This window comes from Protopterus annectens, chromosome 1.part2 (genome assembly GCF_019279795.1).
Source record: "Protopterus annectens isolate FY-2018-M chromosome 1.part2, PAN1.0, whole genome shotgun sequence".
Classification (NCBI taxonomy): Eukaryota; Metazoa; Chordata; order Ceratodontiformes; family Protopteridae; genus Protopterus; species Protopterus annectens.
The window spans coordinates 29667739-29694355 of NC_056727.1; the positions used below are offsets into that span (position 1 = coordinate 29667739).

The 26617-nt window shown below is 34.7% G+C and overlaps 1 protein-coding gene across 14 annotated transcripts in view; it reads right to left on the bottom strand.

Moving 5' to 3' along the window:
* NRXN1 (neurexin 1) overlaps positions 1–26617 on the bottom strand; it is a 4168553-nt gene that overhangs the window by 3691167 nt on the left and 450769 nt on the right. For all 14 annotated transcript variants that reach the window (XM_044054788.1, XM_044054802.1, XM_044054867.1 and 11 more), the window contains exons 3-4: positions 4769–4786; positions 730–759 (exon numbers count right to left, since the gene is read on the bottom strand). In XM_044054788.1, coding sequence (XP_043910723.1) covers positions 730–759; positions 4769–4786 — 48 coding nt within the window. The remainder of the gene's footprint in view (positions 1–729; positions 760–4768; positions 4787–26617) is intronic.

Consider the following 26617-nt stretch of genomic DNA (forward strand, 5'->3'; position numbering starts at 1 on the left):
CATGAAGAAAGCATTTCCAGACAAAAGAGAATAAAAGGGAGAAAAAGAACAGTAAGATTCATGATTATAGGTGAGAAATGCAAAACGTAGCCATGTACGGAGCAAATAATAAGTAGGAAATGCAAATGTGGCTAAGGTCTTGCTGATTATATTTGTAATTACTACCATGCATGTAAGGCCTCTGTGAGTCATGCTGAACACAAGAATGGCATAGAAGGGACACACGATGGAAAAGAAATGTAACAATGCTCTAGATTATTATGCAATTGCTTCACAGCATTCTTGCAAAGAGAAAGTACATACTGCATATTTTTACCAGCCATGCATTGCCGTAGAAATGGGTTCTATGAACTAAAACATGAAACACTGCATCAATGGACAGATCTTTATTGTGTGCTTGCATGTTCTTTTTCCTCAACATAAGCACATGAAATTGTACTAATTACATAAAAACTAACATATGATCTTTCCAAACTTGATAATTACGCTATGCCCAATGCTTTCGTTTTCTTATGTTGTAGAAACAGAAACAAAAGCTCTGAAGTGCAAAAAAGAAACGTATAGAAAAGCAGAACAAAACATAACCAATATAATGTTTTCATTTGCAGCCAAGGACAGCTTTCGCACATGTGATCATTTGTTTTTCTTTTGCAATGAGAAATGTAAGCAGTTACAGAGCAAGAAAAAAAAAACATTTAAAGCAGAGTGGAAAAGGAACAGAACCCATACCTTGGTCGCCCATCATCAGGTGTGCCAGACCTTGAAGGGAAACAAGAGTACAGTCAACAAAGAGCAAGGGAGCATGGGAAGGTGTCACAGTGACAAAAAGTGTTTGTGACAAGGAACTGCTTCCTATGAGATGTATACATAAGAGGGGGATCAAAAGCATTAAAATACTGATTGTAAATGTACATGATGCAGTAAGAAAAAAATTCTCTTAAACTTAAGGTCACTCTTTATTTTCTGCCCCCCCTAAATATTTTTTAAACAGATAAAAATGATGACATTGGGAGAATTCTTTGAGACCAAACCAATTTCCTCTCATGATACATTTTAACATATTTCTCATGAAATAATTAAAACAGTGTCCTTACAATTCTGACAGTGGAACTGTGATCTTCTAGTCATTACATAATGTAATTATTTAGAAAGATATCTCAGACATGGGCTGGGTCTGATCTTTTTCCTCTCATTAAAATGACGGTGCTGTGAATGACTCAATAGCATTTTAGTTAGAAAAGCTTACAGTACCAAGCTGTTTTCTCACATTGGTAAAATATGTCATATATAAATGAAGTACTTGCCATCTTTTCTGTCTTATGTTATGCAGGGACATGATTTCCACCAAAACAATAATAAAAATCTACTTATTGAAAGTAAGCTGGGATCCAGTCTTGTCAGATGCAATATCTTTGCAAATTTTACATTTTAAACAAATTTGAACTAAATTTTGTGTTTGTGATATCTCACAATTTATGCAGATGACATGCCCTTGTCAGTTTGATTTTTTTCTAATATTCATATATGTAGTAGTTCATTTGGGATACATACACACTTTTTAATTTTAAGAAATTACTTAACAAGTAAGTATTTTCATTGTTAGTGGCAAACTGCTAAACTGCAGCTAGCAATTTAACTTATTTGAGACTATATCTGCTTAATTAGAAAACTAAACAAGAAATGGGTCAAAGAAACCAATTTATTGATTTACTTCAAATGTATTTAATCTTTCTTAATCAGGTGTTCCATCCATGAGTAATTGATGTGGAATGGCCTTTTCTAAAAGAAAAGCCCATAAAAAAAAAAAAAAAAAAAAAAAAAAACATTACTTATAGTTCTGTGGGACATTCCTTGAACATATTACAAAAATAGAGTTTTAAATTACATTATGAAATATTAAATGTATACTAAATTGATGAGAATATTGCATAAATATATCAATTTGCACTGTCTAATAGAATGACTACCTCAATGCATTTTAAAAGGATAACTAATACTAATATGCATAGACTGGAAATGTTAAGGCAATTGTGATATTTTTGTGTCAAAAGTAGAATCACAAACTCACTTTATAACAAATGTTTCTAATTATTAATGTTCATGGAAATGTTACTATGTGGTAATATAAAATGCATTTTTGCAGTAATATAAAATGTGAGGTTTTTCGGTGCATACTATGTTTTATTAAAAATGATGGATAACTCTTCAAAAGGTATTCGGTAATATAATGTTATTGCCTACCCACTCTCTTAGCTTGAAAGATGCAATGCTTTTTACAGAGAGACATTCTAAGTGCATTGCAAAATCTTAAACAAATGTAGCTAATAACAGCTATATAAGATATTCTGAGAAGTAAAATGGACTGTTTCATGGCTGTGTGACCTTACAAAAATGATGAGTATATAAAAAATGGAACGCAACATGTTCAGTTAAGGCTCAATGAGATAACAGACCCTGTAAGAAGACACAATATTAACACATGAGCTATGGTGGTGGCATACATGCTTAGAATGGAACCCTTATCTTTGTCTAAAAGGCAAGTGTTTAGTAAGATAAATTAATTGGGCACAGTGTTTAGAAAATTTAATTTTCTTATTCTGAACTTTTCCAATATGGAAAAAAGGTAAAAAAAATGTGTGTGGAAAAAAAAAGCATTTGCCTTTACAGTGAAAATGGTGTACTTAGGAGATGGTTACACTTAGATGCAGAGAATATAATGTTGTTCTTCACGTGTAAAACTAATCTGGAATAATAGACCTATTCCAAATTTTCTGTTACATATTTATGCATTCACAAAACAATATTCTCTGCTTCTTTGCAGACCTGTTTTCTGTATGCAAACACGTAGATACTTCATTTTTTTTTTGATCATTTGATAGTTATAGAAATTACTCCTACATCTGGAAACAGGGTTCAGTGTATGATTGATCATCTACTTGACTTCTGATAGAAGTTAAGCAAGTCATACAAATCTATTCAACCATTCGTTTGCTAATATGAACTCAGCTAAACTGCATAATTTTTTATTGTATATTGTTTTGTGATATTTTTAGGAATGATCTAAAGGCAGGCATTGTGGCCATGGAAGATCATGACAATAACTAATTGCTGTCTGTAAGAGGCAATGCTCTTTTTCATTTGTTTTTCAGCTTGGTAAATGCTTTGCATAGGAGATTGTAGTACACAAGAGTCTTTGAATCTGCCCTTTTCTCAATGTTGTGCAAACTCGGAGTTGATATATATAGATATCAGGGTGTGTGAAGATACAGGGCTGCCCCTCTGTACAAAAAAATATATTAGTTGTTCAATCTTTTAGACTTAATCTTAAAAGATCATCTGTTTGGATTCCCTCTTTTGAGTGCTCAATATTTGATGATGGATTTTAATATCTAGATCAGAGTAGACTTCATTCATTACTTTTCGAGAATGAATAACTATTTCAAACTGTTCACCAACATGCCACTAACTAAAATTTGGAATCATATTAAAGTTTCCAAAGATAAAAGAGGGCAAGCACAACTTTTATTAATTTTATATATATATATATATATATATATATATATATATATATATACATATATATATATATATATATATATACATATATATATATATACATATATATATATATATATATATATATATATATATATATATATATATATATATATATATATATATATATATATATATATATATATATATATATATCAGTGTGTGTGTCTATGTCGGCTCCATTGAATGTTACTATGCATCACAATGTTGTAACTATACCACAGGGTAAAAGTATCCCAATTACTTTTTTACTGTCTGTTAACAACTAATGGAAAACCATGCACATGGGTTCATCAATAGACACACTGGAACTAAACTTGAATCATTTAATATGGTTGGTCTCAAAGAACATCTGGATACAAACAATACATTGTTTTAGACCCTGTGGTATAATATGCTGAATGCTTTCTTGTAGGCTATGAACATATCAATTTTTTTGTGAAAGATTGCTGGCCACTTTATGTCTTTCTTTTTTATTCATAGCCCTGTCTTGTGAAAGATATTTTATACTTCCTGTTATGTTATCCCAAAGGAACACATTGTATATTCTACACAGGCACATGTCAAAATAAGCTGTGTACATTGACTTACCTTTTGGGTGCATGGCATGACATGCATTTAACTTCCATTTTAACAGCAGTTGCTTCTGAAAATTTACTTTAACACTTACAAAAAGTAAAATATTAAATACTATCTCTGATGCTTTACTATTTCTATATAGCTGGTTTAGGATCGATACAAATTACTTTACTGATCTTGGATTCAGAAGCAAAACACTGGTCTTCTGATTTTTTTTTTATATAACTGTAAAAATTAGCAACTGTATAACAGTTTATTTTGTGATCCAGAAAGCATGCATTAGCAGTGTAACAAGAAAGTAAAATCACATTATTAACTAGAGGTAAATAACCATATTTTCAGATTAATATTATTAGATGCAAACCATGCCTTGTGGATCTTTTCCTATTCATCTAGATATCTAGGATAGCATTTTCTGTACTTAAGCAGAGAGACAAATAGATTTAAACTCTGCTTTCTTGAAAACAATATTGTGCTGCTTAAAACAGTACTATGCTAGACTGAAGAAAAGCAAGAACTATTAAAAACAGAAATTAAAACTTACCGTTGTTACAAGCTTGAGGCACTACTATGATATTAAGCAAGAAAAGGTAATAGAGCTTAAGAATAAAATAAATATTTTTAAAGCACCCACCTTCAACATAGTTGTCTTCTGTAAGCACATACAGGGAAGGAGAGAAAAGGAAAAACATTCATTAAGCCGCATGCAGACTGCACCTTGCCATTGCATGTCTGACTCATGCAAGGCATCAAACACAACATGCAAGTGCTCAAGTGCCACTATTCAAGGGGAAACAAAAGCACTAGGAAAGCTGTGCTCTTATAACACAGTCTAAGTGATGGAACAAAACAAAAATAAAAAAAAAATAAAAAACAATGCCATTTCTGCAGTGAAGTAGTTTTAAAACATTTCCCCCATCTCTGCAAGTCATATTTCCCACACATTACTAACACAGTTTTTACCTAAGGGATTTGAAATTGAACAGAGATTAATGAGAAGCAATAAGAAAGTAATTAGACCAGAAAAAATAAAAGATAGGCACCATTCTGTTCTGCTCACCACTCTGCAAACCATGGAGCAAAAATGTTTTCAAGCACTTCATTTTTTTAGAAAACAAAACAATAACGATGTCTGAAAAACATTAATGAATATTTCTTCTACCAAAGCTCCATGACTTTTGCCGTGTGTCTGTCACTGTATGATGTCAAATCATGGCACATAAAAGAACTGTAATGGTATTGTAGCTTTACAAGAATTAATGGCATATCTGTACTGTTATAAATACAACTATCCTTAGTTATATAGTACAATATAGTACCTCATAAGTCTGAGGCTTTTATCCAGCTGGGCAGTCATGTTGCAGTCTATCAAATTTAATAAGGGGTTAAAGATGAGGTATAATGTTTTACATCTGAGGTGTATTAATAAATGAACGAGTGGTAAAACAAACATGATTGTCGCTGTTTTATTACTGTAGAAATAAACTTGAAAAAAACAATGATTGATATTAGTTGGGAAAACACACAAAAATCATTTTAATACTTTTGACAATATCATACATATCAAGTTTAGTGTTTGTAGAGGTGTACTAATGGTAATTATATATGTGCATTATATTAATATAATACTGATCAATTAAAAAAGTGAAATTTCTAATGTTTTATGACAAATCTGTAATGTTTATCTCATGCTGTTGATTCAATTGCCTTTTGCATTATAAACATTAACACCTCTTCCCGTGTTTTTAAATATATTTTACAATTTTGTGAGGATAACACAATATGATGATCTGCAAATATTACAGTAAAGGATGCAAAGAGAAGCAATAATAATAATAATAATAATAATAGTAATAATATGTACATGAAAGTGTTAATAAAAACATATTACCAAGGAAGAAACAACAGGCTTGAGACATAAACAATTCATGTTGCTAATCAGTAAACAACTCTTGCTTTTTAATTAAATTTTACCACTGGATGCTTTTTAAATATAAATTCACCCAGTGTTACAATTGCCTACTTTGTGACAGAAAAGACAGCCTGCTGGAACAGCCATTCATCCTGAGGTAATGATAGGCAGCAAATACAATTAATCACAAGTAGCAAGTACTTAACATTGTGTGTTTCCTTTCCTGATAAAACAAATTGCTTTTATTTAGTTTTCAAGAATGTCATCACTCTCTGAAGTTCTGATTACAAGTAATTAATCAATGCATATCAAATAAATCTTTGCTCATGCTGGTACACTGGATTATACAGTTATAAAATTAACATTAGCTAATTTCATTAATCACTACTTAATACAGTCATTACCAAATGTAAATGCTGGGATCATACTAGGAACCAAGCATGAGTCAGGATGTTTTTTTTCTGCAGTGTCCCCAAATTGCTGAGTCAAACAATGTTATAATCAGCGTTATAAAACAATGTTTTTTATAAACATAATCCGATCTGGAGCTGCAGATTTGAAAATGGCAGAAAGATAGTAAGGCCTATAAACTAACTAATAAGTAATTCCATTCATCAAAGCTCTATGGCATTTTAACAAAAGTAAAAATTCTAATATTGGCAGAACAGTATGCATTCATACTTGTAAACTACATTGGCAGGCTTTCCCTTATATGAATGGTAATCCCCTGAAACAGATTTTTATTTGTGTTTTTCAGAAACTGAAATGAAGCATTGCATTTTCTTTTGAACTCTATTGTAATTCACCCTTCAAAAATAAGAAAAAGTTCTTGTAAAGTTTTTTTTCACATAGAATTGCAATTTGTTTCTGGTTGTTGTCAAAAATTAATTTGCACACAGTGGTTTGCACTGTGTTCATATACACTCATAAACATAGGTTCTGCAGTATATTACCTTCCTATTAATATTTTAAATGATGTCTCACCAGGTTCTGAGTAGATATTTACAACCATGACTCGTACAATATCATAATGAAATTGGTCCATATTGGCCTATATGGATTACTGCTCTAACCCGCTAAACAAATTACAGGAAATGCAAATAGGTCGTATTCTACTTCTTTGTCTAACCTCAAATCAGTCTCCAGTAAAGATATTTAATATGCCTTTGTCTGCCAGATCTAACTGTAGATTGTGGAATCATTGAGGTGATATAACTCTTCCATAGAATTTATGTTAAACACAAGACATATAATGGATGTGCAAAAATGTGGCAAAATTAAGAAAATATGAATAGGTTAAATAAAAAGTAACGTCTATTACAGAATTACTCTATTTTATGTTATGGATGTATATTCTAAGGAAATATCAAATTAAATCAGCATCAGCAGAAATGCACTGCTCTGACTTAGTTTCTGAATTTCAGCATTACAGTCATTGTTTATTCAATCTAATCAAAGCAGTATCCTTCCTCCCATCTTATCTGATATGTACTTACTTTCAGTCCAATCTCTTGTTCTGATATCCTTTTTTTCAAACAGCTATTTGTCCATGCAGACTGGATATCCACTTCAAAGCAATAGGAAGAACAACCTGATGAAGAGCTTCTCGGCTCTCATACTGTGATTTTTTTTTGTCATTGCAAGACGTAAGCCACTTGGTATGCTTCCCCTTGATCACATTTTTCATCCAGTTTGCCATGCTTCAGTTTATTAGGAACAGTTTATCTTAAAGCTATGCTATTTTCTTTTTATGAAAGCAGCACTTTGCAACATAATTAATTTTGTGATTTTTGTTTGGAAAGTAAAACTAATATATTTTGAAAGTTGTGATTGCAGCTTCTGGAAACAAATGGTTTTATCTATCTATCTATCTATCTATCTATCTATCTATCTATCTATCTATCTATCTATCTTTCTATCTATCCAACTGAGATAATATTTACTTCTCAATGGAGTATACAGGAGAAAAGCTGCAAGCATTTTAATATCAAAACACCAATATATACATTATGTAACAAACATTGGCAATTATGGTTCTAGATGTTTGTTAGTGTTGAAGTGACACCCTGACCCCACATGCAAAAATGGGTAAAAAGAGGTTGTGGATGGACTGATGGACGGATTAGCAGTTATATTAAGGTACAGCAGGATAATGCATAATAATAATACATATAAAATGAATGTAATGAAAATTACATCAAAAGCTAAATTAGCATGTTACAGAGTGATAAAAAAGAGTGTGTGTGTGTGTGTGTGTGTGTGTGTGTGTGTGTGTGTGTGTGTGTGTGTGTGTATACATATATATATATATATATATATATATATATATATATATATATATGTTTGTGTGTGTGTATAAATTTATAGTTGAATGGTCGATTAAAGAGTAGAGTAAGGTAATATGTAAATGTGTTAGCGCTATGAGAAAAAAAGAAATAGAACAAGAGTATAGAGACATGAAAGTGTGAGAAACTAAGACAAGTGGTGATATTACGGAAAAGAAAATTACAGAAAGGGAGTCATCAAAGCAAAAAAAAAAATGTTTTGAGGAAATAATAAGAAATATGTATTAGACGGATGAGACATAAGGAGTTAGAGAAGTATTAAGAAACAAGGTTTGACATTTAGAAGACAAAGGAGAAGGTGCAGGATTTAAAATTAGGAGATAAATATGGAAACAATTTAGATTATTTGCAGTTGATGGTGAATAGATATGACAGAAAACGACATAATTTTATGTGATGCAGATTCTCTTTTGTCGGAGTTGAAGCCGATTCTTTACAGAGTATGAAGATAGGTGATAAGCAGCAAAAGAAGCGAGATGATTTGGAGTCCGTTAATGAATATCTTGGGAAAATTGCATAATTTTATGTGATGTGGATTCCTTTTGTTAGCAGTAGCAGTAAATGGATTATATTTTTTTCTCAAAGAGTACAAGGCTAGATCAATTTGCCAGCTAGGTATGTTTTAGTTTCTAGAATAAAATATTAATTTTTACAGACTTTGTGTGAATTTATTTATTTATTTATTGCATTTTGCTTACAAGGAAAGTCTGACTAGGCAAAAATCCCATTTTCAGCATAGGCCAAGCAAGAAAAGCACCACATAAAATATACATTTAAAATGAATTGCAATAAAAATTAAATATTTTAAACATTACTTTCAGGTAGTATTGAGACAAACAATAAATAAATGTATTCTGTACTTTGCAAGTTACATTATTTTACATAAGTCAAAATATGATAACATGTAATAGCTATATATACTAGAGTAATGATAATGCACATATAGTTTCTGTATATTGACATTAATGAGGTGGGATGTCACTAGAGCTGGAACAGAAAACAGAGGGAGAGAAGGAAGGGTATAAGCAGAAATAATCAAGAAAAAACATAAGCAGAAAAAGTTCTGATAGTGGAGAGGTTGAGATAACAGTAGATAGTTAAGATGATGAGGTAGGTTAGGAGGGGCTATTAATAGTAGAGTTAAAAGTTGGTAGATTTTATTATGAAGCCTCTCAACCAAAAATGGTTTTGCAGAATGGGTTGATAGTACTGTATCTGAGCTATATGTTTTTTTGTAGGTTGCCATTCATAACAAATACATTAGCTCATGCATGGTAAACTGAGGCATGATAATCCAGAGGGTGAATGAGGAAACAGTAATTAATCTGGCATTTAGTATAACATAGTAAAAAACAAACGAACCCAAAGGCGATACCACAAGTAAAAAATAGCAGCAACCAATCCTCAGCTCGAGCAGGACCAAACACAATTCCACAGACACTTCTTGTAGCTAAAACACTGGTTTATTATTTCACAAAAATCCACAAAACGAACTCCTGGTTAAAACGAACTCTTGGTTAAGCGCTTTCATCTGAGGAACTCAGATTTCATCAGAACCAATAGTAACAGTATTAACTCCATTTTATATGTGCAAATTGGCACCAAAAACATTGTATAGAACATTCTTAAAGGTACATTTCCAAATTACAAAATAGAAACAAATGCTAAAACCTTATTTTATACTGAAATATGACAGTTATAACTACAAATACTTGAAACTCAAAAAATAGAGACATATGTCATTGTGAAAGCAGTAAATATAAGTACTACATGTAATAAATATAATAAATATAATAAATACTATTTATACTAAAATTATTTTAATGTTTAGTTAAAATATTTTTAAAAAAATGTTTTGGGAAATATATGAATATATAGTAAAAAATAGTGAATGAAATCTGAGTTCCTCAGATGAAAGCGCTTAACCAGGAGTTCGTTTTAACCAGGAGTTCGTTTTGTGGATTTTTGTGAAATAATAAACCAGTGTTTTAGCTACAAGAAGTGTCTGTGGAATTGTGTTTGGTCCTGCTCGAGCTGAGGATTGGTTGCTGCTATTTTTTACATTTAGTATAACACTTATGAAGTATGTTGAAGGCCTTTATTTAGTGATGGTGGCATGGGGGAGGTCCCCCATGATTAGCAGGCCACTTGAAACAAGCATGGAACCTCCCCATGCCACCATCACTAAGTAAAGGCCTTCAACATACTTTATAAATGTCATTCTAAAAACCAGGTTAATTACAGTTTCCTCAAATGAACAACAGCTCTGACATCATGAAGACTGTAGTATTAAATCAGACTCCATTAAATGCTTGCATTTTATGTCACACTTGGAAATGTATGTCTGAAATGAGTATGTGCCACTGGTTTGTCAAGATTTATAGCACTGTCATTTAAGCTTTACCAGTGTCTTGACTACAAATATCCGTATGTACATGCAGGTGTGTATGCATCTTTGTGTGTGTGTGTGTGCGTGTGTGCGTGTGTGTGTGTGTGTGTGTGTGTGTGTGTGTGTGTGTGTGTGTGTGTGTGTGTGCGTGTGTGTGTGTGTGTGTGTGTGTGTGTGTGTGTGTGGGGGGGGTTATATCAGAACATAGAACACAGACTTCATCGAAGAGCACATCATCTAACTGGCTTAATTGAACGGGAAAATATTGAAGTGGAAAAACATTTTTTTGATTGCAGATAAATGTCAACTTGCTCCATGCAGGGGGGCAAGACACCCTGCACCCCATGCAACCCCTGCCACTTAGGTATACCATTCCCAAGATCGCACTTCAGTGCACTACAGTGCAGAAACAGAAGAGTTCCATTTCCTACACTGTAGCATGATCACGGAGTTGGTATATTTAAGTAGCAGGCGGTGTGGGGGGTGCACCCTTAAAGTGTGATGTCCCCATTTGGAATTCCCATTCACAGGGTTTCAATGTTTTCTGCGTTTGATGAAGTCAATTCGATGTTGTGCACTGCGATGAAGTCTGCGTTCGATGATGTGATATAAACGTGTGTGTGTGTGTGTGTGTGTGTGTGTGTGTGTGTGTGTGTGTGTGTGAGAGAGTGCATATTTGTCTGTGTGTACTTATGAGTATGTGTACGTCTGTGTGTCTATGTGTGTGAGGTTGTTTTTGTGAGTGTGTATACATGTCTATGTGTGTATGTCTGTGTGTGTTTGCAAGTGTGTCTGCACACATGTATGTGTATGTGTGTTTGTATATGTATGTTTGTTTGCGTATGCATACACACATGCCTGTGTATATGCATAGCTGCGTGTGCATGTGTGTGTATTTGTGAGAAGCACACATTCTGCATTTATATCTCGGTAACCTGTGAGATATATGAGTACCTGTGCTTTTGGAGGTCTTGTTCTTAGAATTGTTCATCACATTTGCTACATTTAATGTCCAAAATAAAAAAAAAAAAGAAGAATTTCTTGATACTTAATATTTTATTTTTTCCTGTTGTCACAATGACTGTAGGTTACTAGAAGGGACACTTCAGCAAACTTTCTCTTGTACAAATCTCTAATGCTATTTAAATTAGTCTGTGACTTGTAGTTAACCACAAATAATGAACAATATTCCAACAGGCACACCAACGCAACATCCATAAGAGCTCAGCGCTAAGCAATTGTAAAAACATCCTAATTCCTTGTAAGTTTATACGTTAGTATCTTACTTTCGATACTCTTTTACCAGCACTCCCATTACTTCTAATAAGTGGTAAAGTATAATTTATAGTTTAGATATTCTCAGGCAGTACATGACTTTGATTTACTGTTTTAGGCTCCTCCCACATTAAGGAGTGATTATTTCTGAAGCAGGTGACACTTCACTGTTCATGTATTTCTGTGTTTCTCTTAATGAAGTTTAACATCTTTCTTATGGTACATCTGCTGTATGAACTGCACTATTATTACCAAAGACTTTTGTCATATTGACATTTACTGAATCAGAGTTTACAATGCCTCAGTATTCAGAATCACTCCCTTGTCATATATCTCCTCAGCTCTTACCTTAAGGAAAGCATGTCTCTTCTTGAACCCAGATGCCAAAGAAGTTCTAAGTAACTGCCATGCTGAAACACCAGATCCAGAAGTATACTGCAGGCCAAAAAAAAAATAAAGAAGACCAGAAGCAGAAACCAACAAAGCCTTTTTGGGTATTTGTTATTGTTCAAAGGGTGAAAATGTCACACAGACAAACCATTCAGTGAAAAGTGCAAGAAAGACCTAGCCAATCTCCAGGCTTCACTGTACGATACCTTAAACGTCCTGCAGTGGAGGCTCATGGAATATATGCAAATGAATGCCATACCAGTGTTTCAGCCTCATGGTTTCCAAACACTCATGAAATTTATATTTTAAGTCTTTATAGGAGCATTGGCTTTATTGACTTGAATGTACCAATAAGACTTAGAAAGTAAAAACAGCAAATCTGTAATGAAAGATATAATACAATAACTGTGGCCTTTTCTAAAAATTCTTAACCTCTTTTCAGCACTTTGGATATGGGCCTATCCAGTTGACCATTGCCATTATTAATTCAACATGTCCTCTACACATCCAAACCTAGGTCATCTCAGTGACAGAGCGTTACTCGTCTTCATTTTATTTGTTACACTCACAGACTACTATTACTTATGTATAGTAATCTTACAAAGTATTCTAACTAAAAAAAATTAATTTGACACAAATGGCACCCTTATTACCATGCCTTCAAAGTAAATTAAAAAACTACCTAATGATATGCTGAATCTTAATAAGGAAACAATATTGGATGTTTATAATGCAGACAAAATACATCCTTTTTACTTACTAATGACATATCCTTTTGTCAATGCCCATCACTTAGAAGGAGACTCAAACAGCTGAGTCATAGCCACACTTTCCAAAATAAAACCTCCAACACTCTTCCAGTATTGTTATCTTTTTATAACTCTGTAGTAAATGCTCATCTCACCCTACCTGCTGCTCAGTACTTTTCAAAACCATTACCTAAAAGATGGCTATAACAATATTACAAAGTCTGAATGCTAATTTCATTTTTACTAACTCAATTGCACACTCTAGTCATAACACTCCAGCACATAAAGCTTTAATGGGCATCCTTCATTTTTCAGTCAAGTTGAAAGCTGCATTACAAATATTAAATATACCAAAATAAGCATAATACCAACTGCATTCCAAACTATTCTTCGGTGAAGCAACTTACTTTATTTAGCAGTTATTGGAGATTTAGAAACGTCACTCGACTTAAAACATTAATACTTGGCAATTATACTATATTTAGTAATATATATATAAAACATTTCACTTATTATAAAACCCAAATAACTTCTAAACAACATTGTCTAAGCCACCCAATTAAATACATAATTCCAGGATTTCATTTCAGGATTGTTCCTCCTTTTATTGATCCCACCAGCAGCTAATGAAGAAAAAATAGATTTTGTGAATCTTTTCAATTCTGTGGCCATTTAGATAATTGAACATTTTGCTCTTTGAAGTCAAACTCCTGTTCTCTGATGGCTTCATGTACAAAGCTGTGAGTTCTGTCAAGAGCTTTGTGTGGATTGACAGTCAGTCTTATTCCTTCTAAGAATATAAAATTGATGACTGTAAAACATGCCAACTCGAGCTGAACACTCCTAATATAACATTCTCGCATAGCATAAAAAATCTGTACCTACTGTTTGACTATTTGCGCAGAAAATATGTCAAAAATACCTTTGATCTTATATGTTTTACTTCCCTCCAAATCTAGGAGAAAATCTGCACTTTCAAAAATAAGGACCCAAACTGAATTAAAATGAAGTGTGTGTGTGAAGCAGCTTTTTCTCGTACTAGTAATACAAGACTGAATTCCTTTTGTTTTCCCAGTACTGCTCTTTGAGAAAACAGAGCAGGCTGCAAATTTATCCTTCATACATTCAGCACATCTCAGCCCTTCTTCTGTCTCTGCAAATCCAGTCATATGTATATTTTTTTCCAGACTCGGTCCTCCAGCTTCTTGCTTTGGGCCACTGCTAACTTTGCAGGTAAATCCAAATATTGTCTCTTTGACAGCTTAATACATCTGTGCAGGGACAACATGGCACCAGGTTGTTTACAATGTAGCTGTTTGTCATTTCCTTTCTCATTCATCATGTTCTCATTTTTCACATTGTCAGTTTGAAGTTTCAGCTAAACTGTACCCCAGGAACTATTCATCGTAATCAAAATCATTTCGCTACCAACTTTTCTAAGTTTCATTTTCACAATATGTTTATTCAACATGTCCGTTTATATATTCTCATTTTTGACATACTCATTCAAGTTGATATTAATTTGCTGTATGCTTTAACAAAATATTTTCCATTGAGATCTCAAGAGCATTACCAAATAATTTTCATCCATAAATCCTTCAGCTTCATTTTCATCTCTTGGTGTCGCAGCCATGCAGCTCAAAGGCACCCCTGACATTTTAGCTATAGCAGTCCTCATCTTTTACACTTTTCCATAGTTTGAATATTTTACAAAAATAGAATGAGTTGCTATTTAAAATGATTTATTTTAACTTTTATGAAAATACATTTTGTTTTATAATCAATTTAGTATGATTGTCACAGAAGTGACCAGTGAAGATATCTTTCCTTGTGAATCACCAGGAGAATTCCCTCTTACAAAATTCTTTTTGCAGCATATTGTTATCTTTCCAAATGTGTTTAGGCTGTTGAGAACAGAGAAAACAGAATACATTATTAATGGCTTGAATATATTAAATTATACTTTGGGAAAGTGAGGCAGAATATATAAAACAAGATAGGGGACTCATTGGACAGACCTGTAATTAACAAGGTAAAATATATCACTAAAATTGATCAGGGCCAAAAGGTCCAATTTTTGGTAGAAAATGATGATACAGGGACATTCAAACAGTTGCTACATCTCTCCTACCAAGAAGAAGCCAAACTAGCAGATAGTACACTGAATATCTCTGTACATCCTTAGTATTCTACTGACTTTGTCTATAGTAACAACAATAGTTTGCTATCAACGTCAGCTAGCCATCATTTCATGCCTCGAGAGTGTCTAAGAAGGACAGAAAAAAAACTTTTCATTCAATGATAGCTCGCTTATTTATTTTTGAAAGCATTCACACCATTAATTCATTATCTCATCAGTATATTATTGTAATGCTTTTCTTATATTTTGTCACATGTTGGCAGTATTGCTGGAAATTATTAACCTTCCAAACAAGCAAATCAGAAGGATCTTTTGTCCCAAGTTTTCTAATAGAATTAGAGAAAGAAGAGTGTTACTGCAGTAGCACAGGGGGATAAAGCCCTGATGTCATAAACCCAACTGACCCAAGTTCTATTAGCAGCTCAAGCAACTGACGTAACATCAGGGAAGAAAGGGCATGACCATTCCTTGGATGGCTGTTGGCCTTGTTTGAGAATATAGTGATGATCCCTGGTGGAGACTCAGGATTGCACTGCTGGGAGGCATGGTCCAAAGGAGGAAAAGCAGTGGAGATACAACTTTGTTACCATACAGGCTGCACAATACACCACACATCTCCATTGCATGCCAGTCCCTTCAATGTAAAGACAAGATCCACTAAGGAAGGGGATGAGAGAAACAGAGTAAGCCAAAAAGTGTAAACCTCCCCCCCAGCTTGAAAAGGACAGTAACAACACCCCAAGATGTCCTTAAGATCCTCAATGGCCCCAGCCCAAATTTGGGCATTAGACTAAGTATGTATTGGAGTGCCATTAGACCCAGTGAAGGACATGGGGTACTGAGACAGCTGTCAGTGTGACAGGAGGGGAGAAAAAGAAGTCCAAAAAAGAATAATAAGAAAAAGAGTATGAGTTTGAAATTATGCTCAAACCTAAACATCCTACGTATGACATCATACTCAAACCTATGTATCCTACGTATGACATCATATTTTATCATGCCACTGCTACTACAGTGTCAGTCCAACCCCACTGCTCCAACTGAAGTACCATTTAGCAAATGATGGGTTAATATATATGAAAAATATTTATTCATCATTGCGTTTCTGTCTACAGTAAAAAAGTGAATAGAGCTTTGTGGCCTGGTATTGTGTTTTCTGAGGCAGTTTACATCATATCTTCTGTGATGGCAACAGTCTATGCACTGAAACGTGATTGTTTCATTTAGAGACAAGTGAGACGTGTAATATATGTTCATAGGTTCACAGGTAAGTACTAGTCTAGCTGCTTTTGTGAGTCATTTTAAGCCTAGCCAATTTCCCTTTTGGTGATTAAATCAACCTATCCCATCTGGCATTAGACTGGCCTTACCCATTCCATGGTAAATAATTACATACTAGCCTTAGTGAGAATAACTGAGATCATACCATAGATAATTTGAGGAGATCCATGCTTGGGATAAAGCATTCGGGAGTTGTTTCTGTCCATTAGAAGTACAGGGGAAGTTATGGGGTAAATTTTTCATTATCCATCCATAGACCCAAGTCTATCTTTAAAATAGATAGGGATGAACTTTGTTTTATATGGATAGGTAGCATGCTCAAGAGCTTCTATCTTGGTATTTTCTATCGGGATCACTACAGAATACCGAAATTTCACAAACCCGAGACTCTAAATCACGAGGACCAGAATCTTGAGATTGCAGAATCTTGAAAGTAGTGAATGGGGATTGCCGTACAGTGCAAAACAGGAACTTTGCCATTCACTCCACTGTAGTGCGATCTCGGAGTTGGTATATTTAAGTTGCAGGGGATGTGGGGGATACAGGGGGGCGTGCCCCCCTGCATACAGGTTAGAATAGTTTGCTGGATGTTTTTTTTTTAATGTTCAAGATTCTGCAGTCTCAAGATTCTGGTCCTCGGGATTGTGGAATTTTGGTATTCTGTAGTGATCCCCTTCTATCAGATATACTTGTCCTTCAAAACGATGACATATGTCATATGACTCTGATCTACAGTGGGGGCAGGGAAAATTGTAATTATTGCACAAGGAGTAGGGAGCAGAAGGTAGAATGGTACTTAATGGACTGGCTGTAACAATGTAGCAGACACAAGAACACCAGAAAAATGCTAGCAAATATACCACACAGTAGCAAATGTAACAAAGAGAAATGCACTGGAATGCAACTTTATGTGGTCAAATGATGAGACAGAATATAAGATTCTAGTAGCAAGGATGGAATCTAAACAGCTATAGAAGGACAGAAGAACAAATCCTGCAACAAAAATTGCAATACTGCCACTACTGCAATCCAAACTACAGTCTAAGACACCGGACCAAGCCGAGATTTACCATTAACACTGCTTATGGAAAAGAGCTATAATAAATGACTAAATGAGGCTCACATCCTGCATTAATTCACTATTTTCCCACAACTCCTAATGAAACTATATGGCATTAGTCCAAGGCTGGCTTTTTTTGAAATTATTGCAAACAATAACAATACCAACTCTTAACAACATAACCAACAATTCACCTGAAATCAGACAAAGAAAAAGGTAACATATTAATCAAACTAGATTCTCTATAAAATTCTGGACTAAAAGAAATGCCACTCTAATTAAGTAAGGCAAGATGAAGAATAATTACACAGAACTAATCTAATTAAAATAAGAAATTTGCCAGCATTATGCTAAATACAGGGGAAATAATCTATTAGGCTTGCTCATGTGCAGACTGGTTAGTACTCTTAGTAGGTTCCTTGGTTCCTAGGAGGTTACTAGACTAGCAGCCCTAGAGCCCTTACAAGCCTAGCCATATTAATCCCGAGTTGCCTCAATTGTCTTTGCTTAGATGGACATAATTTGCAGAGTGCCTTTATGATAAACACCAACTACCCCTGTCCTTGAGCAGTAGTTGGATCATAAAGAAGGACAGAAGAGGAGAGACAGAGGAAGGAGTTGGGTGGGAAATGCAGGAGGCTAGCTAATCAGTCATCTATAGCAAAGAACAATTGGGGAAGTTATCTCTGAGAAGGTGGGCTGATCTAATTGCCTCTAGAAAAGAATGACATGGTGAAGCAAGGTCTTATGAGACCAAGGTCGACCTTAGGGAGTATTGATAATATCTTTATTCAAATGGAAAGAGTAACTAATTTTTCAGAAATCTGATACATTTGATAATGGAAAGAAGATGGGAGAATCTCCAGCCAGAGGTGATATACAGCCTAGTAATAATTATTACTTGGAGGAGCCATGATTTTTGGTGAGATGTTAACCCAAGTTCTGTGTAACATACAAGACTTAGTCGGCAGGGGGCTAAACAACTTTTAGTAAGCAAAACACCAGTTCTTGCATCCTATGCCACATGGAAGTAACTTTTGGGCAGGGCCAAAATACAAGCTGTTCATTGACAAGAATACCCATCAATGACGAGCAATCCTTAGTAGCATATACATCTTGCTTTAACATTCGAGCTGGGGTCCAACAACCTTTGTAGGCTTGCCTCAAGCAATTAGCTAACAACCTAGGGGTAAAGGATACAGTTGTCAGAAGTGCCATTTAGTGGTCAAAAGGGTCCGCCCTATATCCAAAGCTGTAATAGGCATAAAAGTTACATTAGCTGTGAGAAGATATGGTCAATCATATGCCTAATCAATAAGATGCAAAAACTTGAAGATCAGGAGGTCTTTATTGGTGACAGGATATGAAACAATTCCAGCGATGCTTGATTAAAGGATGAGGATTCAATGTGTATTTTCTCAAAATGGGAAGAGTGAGTCACAGCAGATCTAAGTTTTAAGTATCTCTAAAATTCTTGTCGAGAGAGGTTGAAAGATTTTTATAATGCTAAAAAGGGAACAAAAAAGGTTTATTTTTGAAGGTGGTATACAAGTGGCTAATGATAAAAAGTCACTTCTTATGACAATCATACCAGTTCAGAATAAATTCATCCATCAACCTTGATGTGTGGATTGACCCACATAGATGCCTCTAAGGACCATAAATTTAAGGATGGAAAAGGATGTATATAAGTGCTTCAGAGCTTTCCAAGTAAAGTATAATAAATTCTAGATACACAGATGTTGTGGTAAAGATTACAAATAACAGGTAAGGGCTAGATGCTTTTTTGCTATTTAGGAGATTTGCTATAAGTTTAACCCATAGGGAGGTACAGTCTTTTCATAGGTTCATAGGTGCATAGGTGTGTGCTAGACTAATGGCCTTGGAGCCCATATAAGTCTAGCCCAAGAATATTACTAGGCATCCTGCTGCCGGACGTTAGTTCCCTGTGCCCCTATTGAGCAAAGTCATTGAAGTGATCCCTGGGGTGAATTTCGTATTACCCATCCACTCATCAAGATTTTTCTTGAAGAGGACTAGTGAGGTGCTTTTCTTGACATAAATGAGGAGTTTATTCCAGAATATGGGAAGTCTCTGGGTTAGGAACCTGTCCCTCCAGCAGGTTCTGTTTTTATTGTGGTGATGAGGTTAAGGTCCTTTGAGCATGTGGCATGAAAGGATTGAGATTTATTCAGATGAAGTATGTCTAACAACACTGGGTCAGACATGGCTTTGTAGGTCAAACAGAGATCTCCTCTAAGTATGCAATATGAGACGTATGAATAGCTGGAGTTTTTTGAGTCTTTCTGTATAGGGCATGTGTTTGAGTCCTAAGATCTTCTTTGTGAGGAACTTTTTTGACTGAATTGAGAGAAAAACATGGCATGTGGTAGGCTTCTGCTCATTTTCTCAAATTAAAGACACTTGCTCCACCAAGTTTTATAGGTGTAAAAAGTGCGCACCTCTGAAGTAGTGACCTCTCTCAAATAAACTGTGGATTAAGGTTTTTCTATTTTTCAGTCATACAGATGTGATGGGAATTGGGAGGTATCTAATAATATAATTTAGTTTGGAGTAAAACATCATATTTATACCTGGAAATGTTTGCCACCAAGAGAGCTTTGGATGTCTCCATGAATGCAATCAAGCTGGAATAGACACAACTAACTTTTAGTAGTAGCCTGTCATCTATAATATTTCTTTTTTGGACTTTGTGGTTTTACAACTAACTTTTAAGTCCAGATGTTTCCAAGGTGCCTTACACCAAGTGTATAAGGAGGGGGACCATTTACTGTCCTTCATGGCTAATGCCTTGGCATTCATTGGAAATAAATCTGGCTTGGACAACTAACCTTAAGGCTCAAGATTTTAACAAACTACTAAAGTAAGGCAGCATGTGCTTCTAGCCATCACCCACACCACATCATCTGAAACATTCCCAAATCTCAATATCTACGTATTAAACGGATTAGTTCCTCTGAACAGTCTCCACCCAAAACTGGAACAGACAGTCAAGAGGAGAAGGTTAGCACTTGCACCACACCTCCTGCCACACATATACCTACTAAACCAGCACTGACAAAAAATATACATAAATATACAAAATCATACTCAGAGGCTCTAAATAAAAACCTGCAAAAGCATTAGAGACCTCCAAAGCAGACACCCAAACAACCTGCACCTCCCATCATAAACCAGACAACACAAAATCACAAAATCATAAAACACAAAATCAGTGTGCTGCAGCTTAAGATAAAGACAGTTTAGCCTCCAGTTTGGCTGTATAATTGCATCTCTTGCATATATTAGTGTTTTGTGGTAGGAGGAGAGGGTTGTCTGTGTACATGAGGCAGTTGTAACATTGCCTCAGGATACCCAGATTCACCAGCTGGACTAGAGAGTACACCTGAAATTGCCCTTTGGTCATACCTGAATAGTACGGTGTGCTGCTTAATCGCTTGGTTGGTGAGGGGTGAATAAAGAGCCTTGCCTTGCTGGGCAATCAGTGTCAGGGTATATTAGTGCTTGCTATTAGGTCTGAGCAAGTGCTGGGCTGTAGGATGCTTTTTGAGTGCTTAGGTTGAGAGTTAGACTAGTTTCAAGGGAAAAACTGAAGAAGAGACTTAGTGGAGCCGGGAATAATTTAACCGTAGCTAACCGGCACTGCCAGGTGCACAAAACCGTGCAAACATGGTTTTTATAGTAGGGAAATGAAAGAGATAGAAATTAGCCCAAAATGGCCAATAAACTACTAACGTCTGGGCTGGATCCACTCCCCCAGGGACAGATAGGTTGCTCAAAGCTCCCATCTCTCACAGGTGAACAGGGGAAACTTTCTTCTATCCATGTAAGGTAGGGGCAACTCAGAAACTAGTACCACAGCCCTGAATTCAGCACTAGCCTGAAAACTGGACTATACTAGCTTAGAAAGGCAGGAAACAAGGAATTTTTTATTTTTTTTTTTTTGCTTGTTTTGAAAAGATAAGGCAAAAACAGTAAAAAATGTACTTAAAACAGCTTTAAATGACTACAAATGATCAGAAAAGGCTATCACACTTAAGTGTGTAGCCTACAACAGTTAAAAATTATTTAAACAAAAAACAACTTTTTTAAAAGTGCAGGCAGTCAAATAAGTACAATATGTGAAAAAACAAGCTTTTAAATCACAATAAATGCTGGAAAATCTGCATTTACGCGGAAAACAGTTAAGTACACCAAGAACTTACAGAAAACTGATACTTAATCACTCCAAAGTTTCTCTTCTAAGCTAGAAGGCTTGTATCACTTTAAGGCTTTCTAGTGCTACCCAGTAGGTTAGTTACAGGAAAGATAGGAAACAAGCACAGATGTAGTCTTTTAAACCAGAAAATTGAAAGGTACATCTTCTTTTGAGTTCTCAATATTTTAGCTTCTACGTTAATAAGAAAGATAGGTCTATAATTCATTGCATCTATGCAATCTTTGCCTTTTATGGGAACATTTTGGGATTCTCTCGTAGATAGTGAAAGACTGACCCTTTCCTTTACAGTATTGAACAGAGCCAGGAGTACTCAGATATGTGTGGAAAGACAAGTTTGTATAGACCCAGGTTAACAGGATAAGACCATCTGGTTCGGGTGCTTTCCCAGAGAAAAAGTCCTAAACATTTGTCAAATATCCTGGAGTCCCAGATAGGCTTCAACCACAAATAGTTAACTTTTACCAGTAATTCTAATTATGGATATAAAAATTAAGTACAATGTATAAATGATGCTCAGATCCTGCAGTAGTTTAGAATTGAAGTGAAGCTGCAAAATTAAGGTCAAAGAATAAGTTACGTCTGATACAAAATGAGACAAATGTCAGAAAATGCATAAAATGTATCAAGTTGAAGATGAGTTTAAGTTTAAAAATGTAATATGAGCCCGAAAATTTATAAAACTGAGGCTAACTCAAGATCTGACAGCCTAAGAGAAGGACCTTCCCAGACTGATCTGTCTGTGTCCGATACAATGAGCAGAGGAGATGAGAACCCTCTACTTAGTGTCTGTGAAGTAAGCACCATAACCATTATGCCAACCCTCAACCATCTGACAATCCTGATGAATAGAAATACATGCTAGATATTTTTCAGCTGACAGTAAGGGCTGTATGGCCCAGTAAATTACTGATAAACATAATTACATTGTCAAGCTACCAACATCATGAAGAGTCTTGTTTATGTAGATTAGTAGTTTACACTTATTGCCATTTGGATACCAGTTGTCATCAGAAGTTGTAAGAGAAGGCAAATGTCTAGAATAGAATTAAAAAAAAATACTCTGTCTGCTACTATTCACTTTGGTTGTTGCGGAGATGAAACATTCAATCCTAGGAAGAAGGTGGAGGGAGGCAAGTTATGGAGGGCTTTAGTCCCAACCTGCATCTAGGGTCATGAGTGCAAAATCCAAAGAATGATATATTTTATGCATAAGGGAATAAATCTCACTATGACCCTCCCCTGGATACTAACTACTGCACTTATATTGTACCCTAAGTAGTGAGGTATAGGTGCTAACTTCTTTGGCATAAGACATGTAGAGGAAAAATAATAAAATGCCACTGCCGCATGCTTTCCCTGGAAAATAATCTGTTTGTGAGGCAATGTAATGTATAAAGGAAAACACATTGTCTTTAACTATATGTTGCATGTGATTTAATGATATAACTTTGGTACATTTTCTGTGTACCACTTTGTAAGGCAAAACATTGATACCAACTGCATAGTTTGATGACAACACTTTTGAGTAATGCAGTTTTGAATTTCCTCACTGAAGGCTAAGCTGGAGTCTGTCTCTCAGAACTATTTACTCAGTATGGAACAAACTGTCAGTGTATTTGCAATGCACTGATGTTGTCTACAATGCCTTTTATTCAGTGCAAATTGAAACTTAGTTTTAAGGGCTACATCTCTGTGGTTGGAGACTCATAGCTATATGTAGTGGGAGATAATTTATCTGTGATTATTAGACTGGCTGGATAATTTTCCTGAAAGGACTTATAACAGGATTTACTCCTGCTTTTAAGTTTTTTTTCTCATTTTAATCAGTGATTTACTCTTGTTTGTGCTTATTAGAATTATTGCATGTGCACCATGATATAACAAGTATAAATGTCCACCGTGTGATAGAAGGAAATGTAAGAAAAGTTCAAGTAATTCAAGACACTTTAAAGATATCTGTAGTGTAACCAGTAACTTAGGGGACGGGAAGAAATTATGGTTGGATTTCCTTAAGACTAATAATGAAGGCAAAGCCTGAGGGATCAAATAGTCTGGACATGAGTGAGTATAGGTAATGGGATATGCTTTGGTTTTAAAAGCTACTAAAGATGTTGAAAAAGAAATAAGGTGGAATAGCCACAACACACACAAAGGTTGATGGCTGGTAAGTTTCTGTTTTTTTCCCTTCTCATTTTATAATTCTTTTTCATTTTATATATAAAACTGGAACACATTTTTATTATTTTAATTTCAATAATATTTGTGTGTTGAGTGAGTTGTAGCACCCCAGTAGAAGATACTAGGGGATTTGCTCCCACTGAACATGCAGTCAACCAGCACAACGTTGGATTTTGATTCATTTGCATTTACTTTGATATAGTACAGAGTAGACTGCAGCCCTGCCCTGCCATATATCACATCATTGTTCCTTATACCTAAACTCATTAATGTTTATATAACCAAGCATTTTCCTTCATTATCATTACTGGTGCATTCACTGATCATTTGTTTTTATTGTTCTAAACTCATCCATCATCTTACTACAAAAATCAACATAAGGATTCCCTGTGGGATACACTGTCAGAGATGCTGGGTGGGTGATTTGATGTGACAAGGGAGATGACTTTTCTGAGCTATGATACAGAAACAGAATTGTTTAGACATGGTAAGGCCTTGCTGTGTCTAATTATGGTGGCTGCCAAAAAAGCAATTACGAGAAAATGGAAATCAATATGCAAACCAACTATAATGGAAGGAGAAAATATAGTAACAAAAATAAAACAACTGGAACTGCAACCTTTAGAAAAGGGTAGAAGCAAACTACATAGGCAAAAATGGGAACTGTGGGAACAATACAAGTGAGAGGTTGTCATACTGTGATATGTGTTAATATCATTCAGGTATGCTTTTGTTTTTTTTTTTTTGTTTGTTTGTTTTTTGTGAAACTCCACAGCAGCATCAACATAATCATTTCTTATACTAATGCATCTTTCCTCATGGAATCCTAACTTAAAATGGTTTATAGTTCAGCTGCAAAACTTGGTAGGAAGACATTAAAAAAATAAAATAAATAAGTGACTGATGTGATATAATAGCTTGTTCATAATTATGCAAAAGATAATCTGGTGTCATTCATGTACTGTTAAGATACTGCTTTTTTCTCTTGGTCTTATAAATTACAATTATCATTATACATTAATTACTGCAACTGCAAAATGCCAAAAGAGGAGTGGCCTGGTGGTCTGATAAAACAGGATATGCAACTGTGAAATCATTGTACTTTGTGCCATAGCAGTAGAAAACTTTCAAAAATCCATTGTGAATTCAAGGCCAAAAATGCTATGGGCATGCAATAGTGTCTAACTACTCATATAGTGGATGTGCTGCAATGTTTCATCTTGTTTTCATCCTATAATTTCAGTCTACTATTTTGATACTTGATATAACATATTGCAGCCTTTCCATCCAAAACTTCTAAAATGTCCCACCTCATATGTGTTTCCATACTTTTTTGATTTACCTAATAATTGTTCTTTTACTGTTTTTGATCTGGATATCACAGCAAAGCTCTCAGTATCCCTAGCCCTTAGTGAGTTGTTTGTGATAGTGATACAACCAATATATCTGGGTATGTATCTATGGGTGTGACCACTAACTCATGTGCAGGTTTTATGAAGTCATTGGCAGCTATGACAGCTGCTGTACATAACGGTAAGGCACAGAGTTTGTTTGCATCAGATTTGGGTTTGCTCTTTTCTTGGACATGTACAGGTTGTAAAGATAATGAAAGAATGGTGAATTCCTTTATCTTATGCACTGATTTAGTATGCATTTTCTTGTGTGATATACCTAGGTCTCCTGCATAAAAGTATTAATTGGCAATATATGTTTGTTTTGTCCATATTAATACACTTAAGTCTCTGATAAACTGTAAAGTATTGATATAAAATATGTGCTGCACAGTTGTTGCTGTCATTTGTCATTTTAAGTTCACCCTGAATTTTTTGATGAGGAGCACTTTATTATGAGAAAATTACTATTGCCTCCCATGAGATGATAAACAATCCTTTACATTTACTACTGCTAAAATTGCAAATCATCGGATGAAGTCAAAATATGCAAGGTTTTAAAAATATAGATGTGTTGCACATAGCTATAAAGTAAAATAGAATAAAATAAAAGAAAATAAACATTCAAACAGTAGTGCATAGTTCTTTCTGTTATACAATCAGGTCTGTACTATGAAAATTTGATTTATTAAATGAGATCATCATTACAGAATAAACATATTCTGATTAGAATCCAAATGAGAAAAGCTCCACAGAAAACTAAAAAAGTGATTTAAAATAAAATCTACAAGAAAGATATGAATTCTTGACAGCAAATAAAACACGTAAAATGGAATTTTAAAATGGTTGTTGATAGAGGGGTGCAGAATTTAAAAAAATGATGTTGAAAGAAATTACATGCATTATAAAGATATTTACAATATTATATAGAAAACACTATTTATAGATGATAGAACAGTGATATGGTTAATGAGATACTATGCGGAGCGCTGTATCTATCATTTCATTCTCAACAATCTGGGTTTACAGTGAGTGGGAAAGGGGGAAGAATCAGTAAAGTGGAAGATAAAAACGTACAATAGAAGTGTAGAAGTGATTTATGGCAGGACAGAAACTGCAGAGAGGAATAAAAA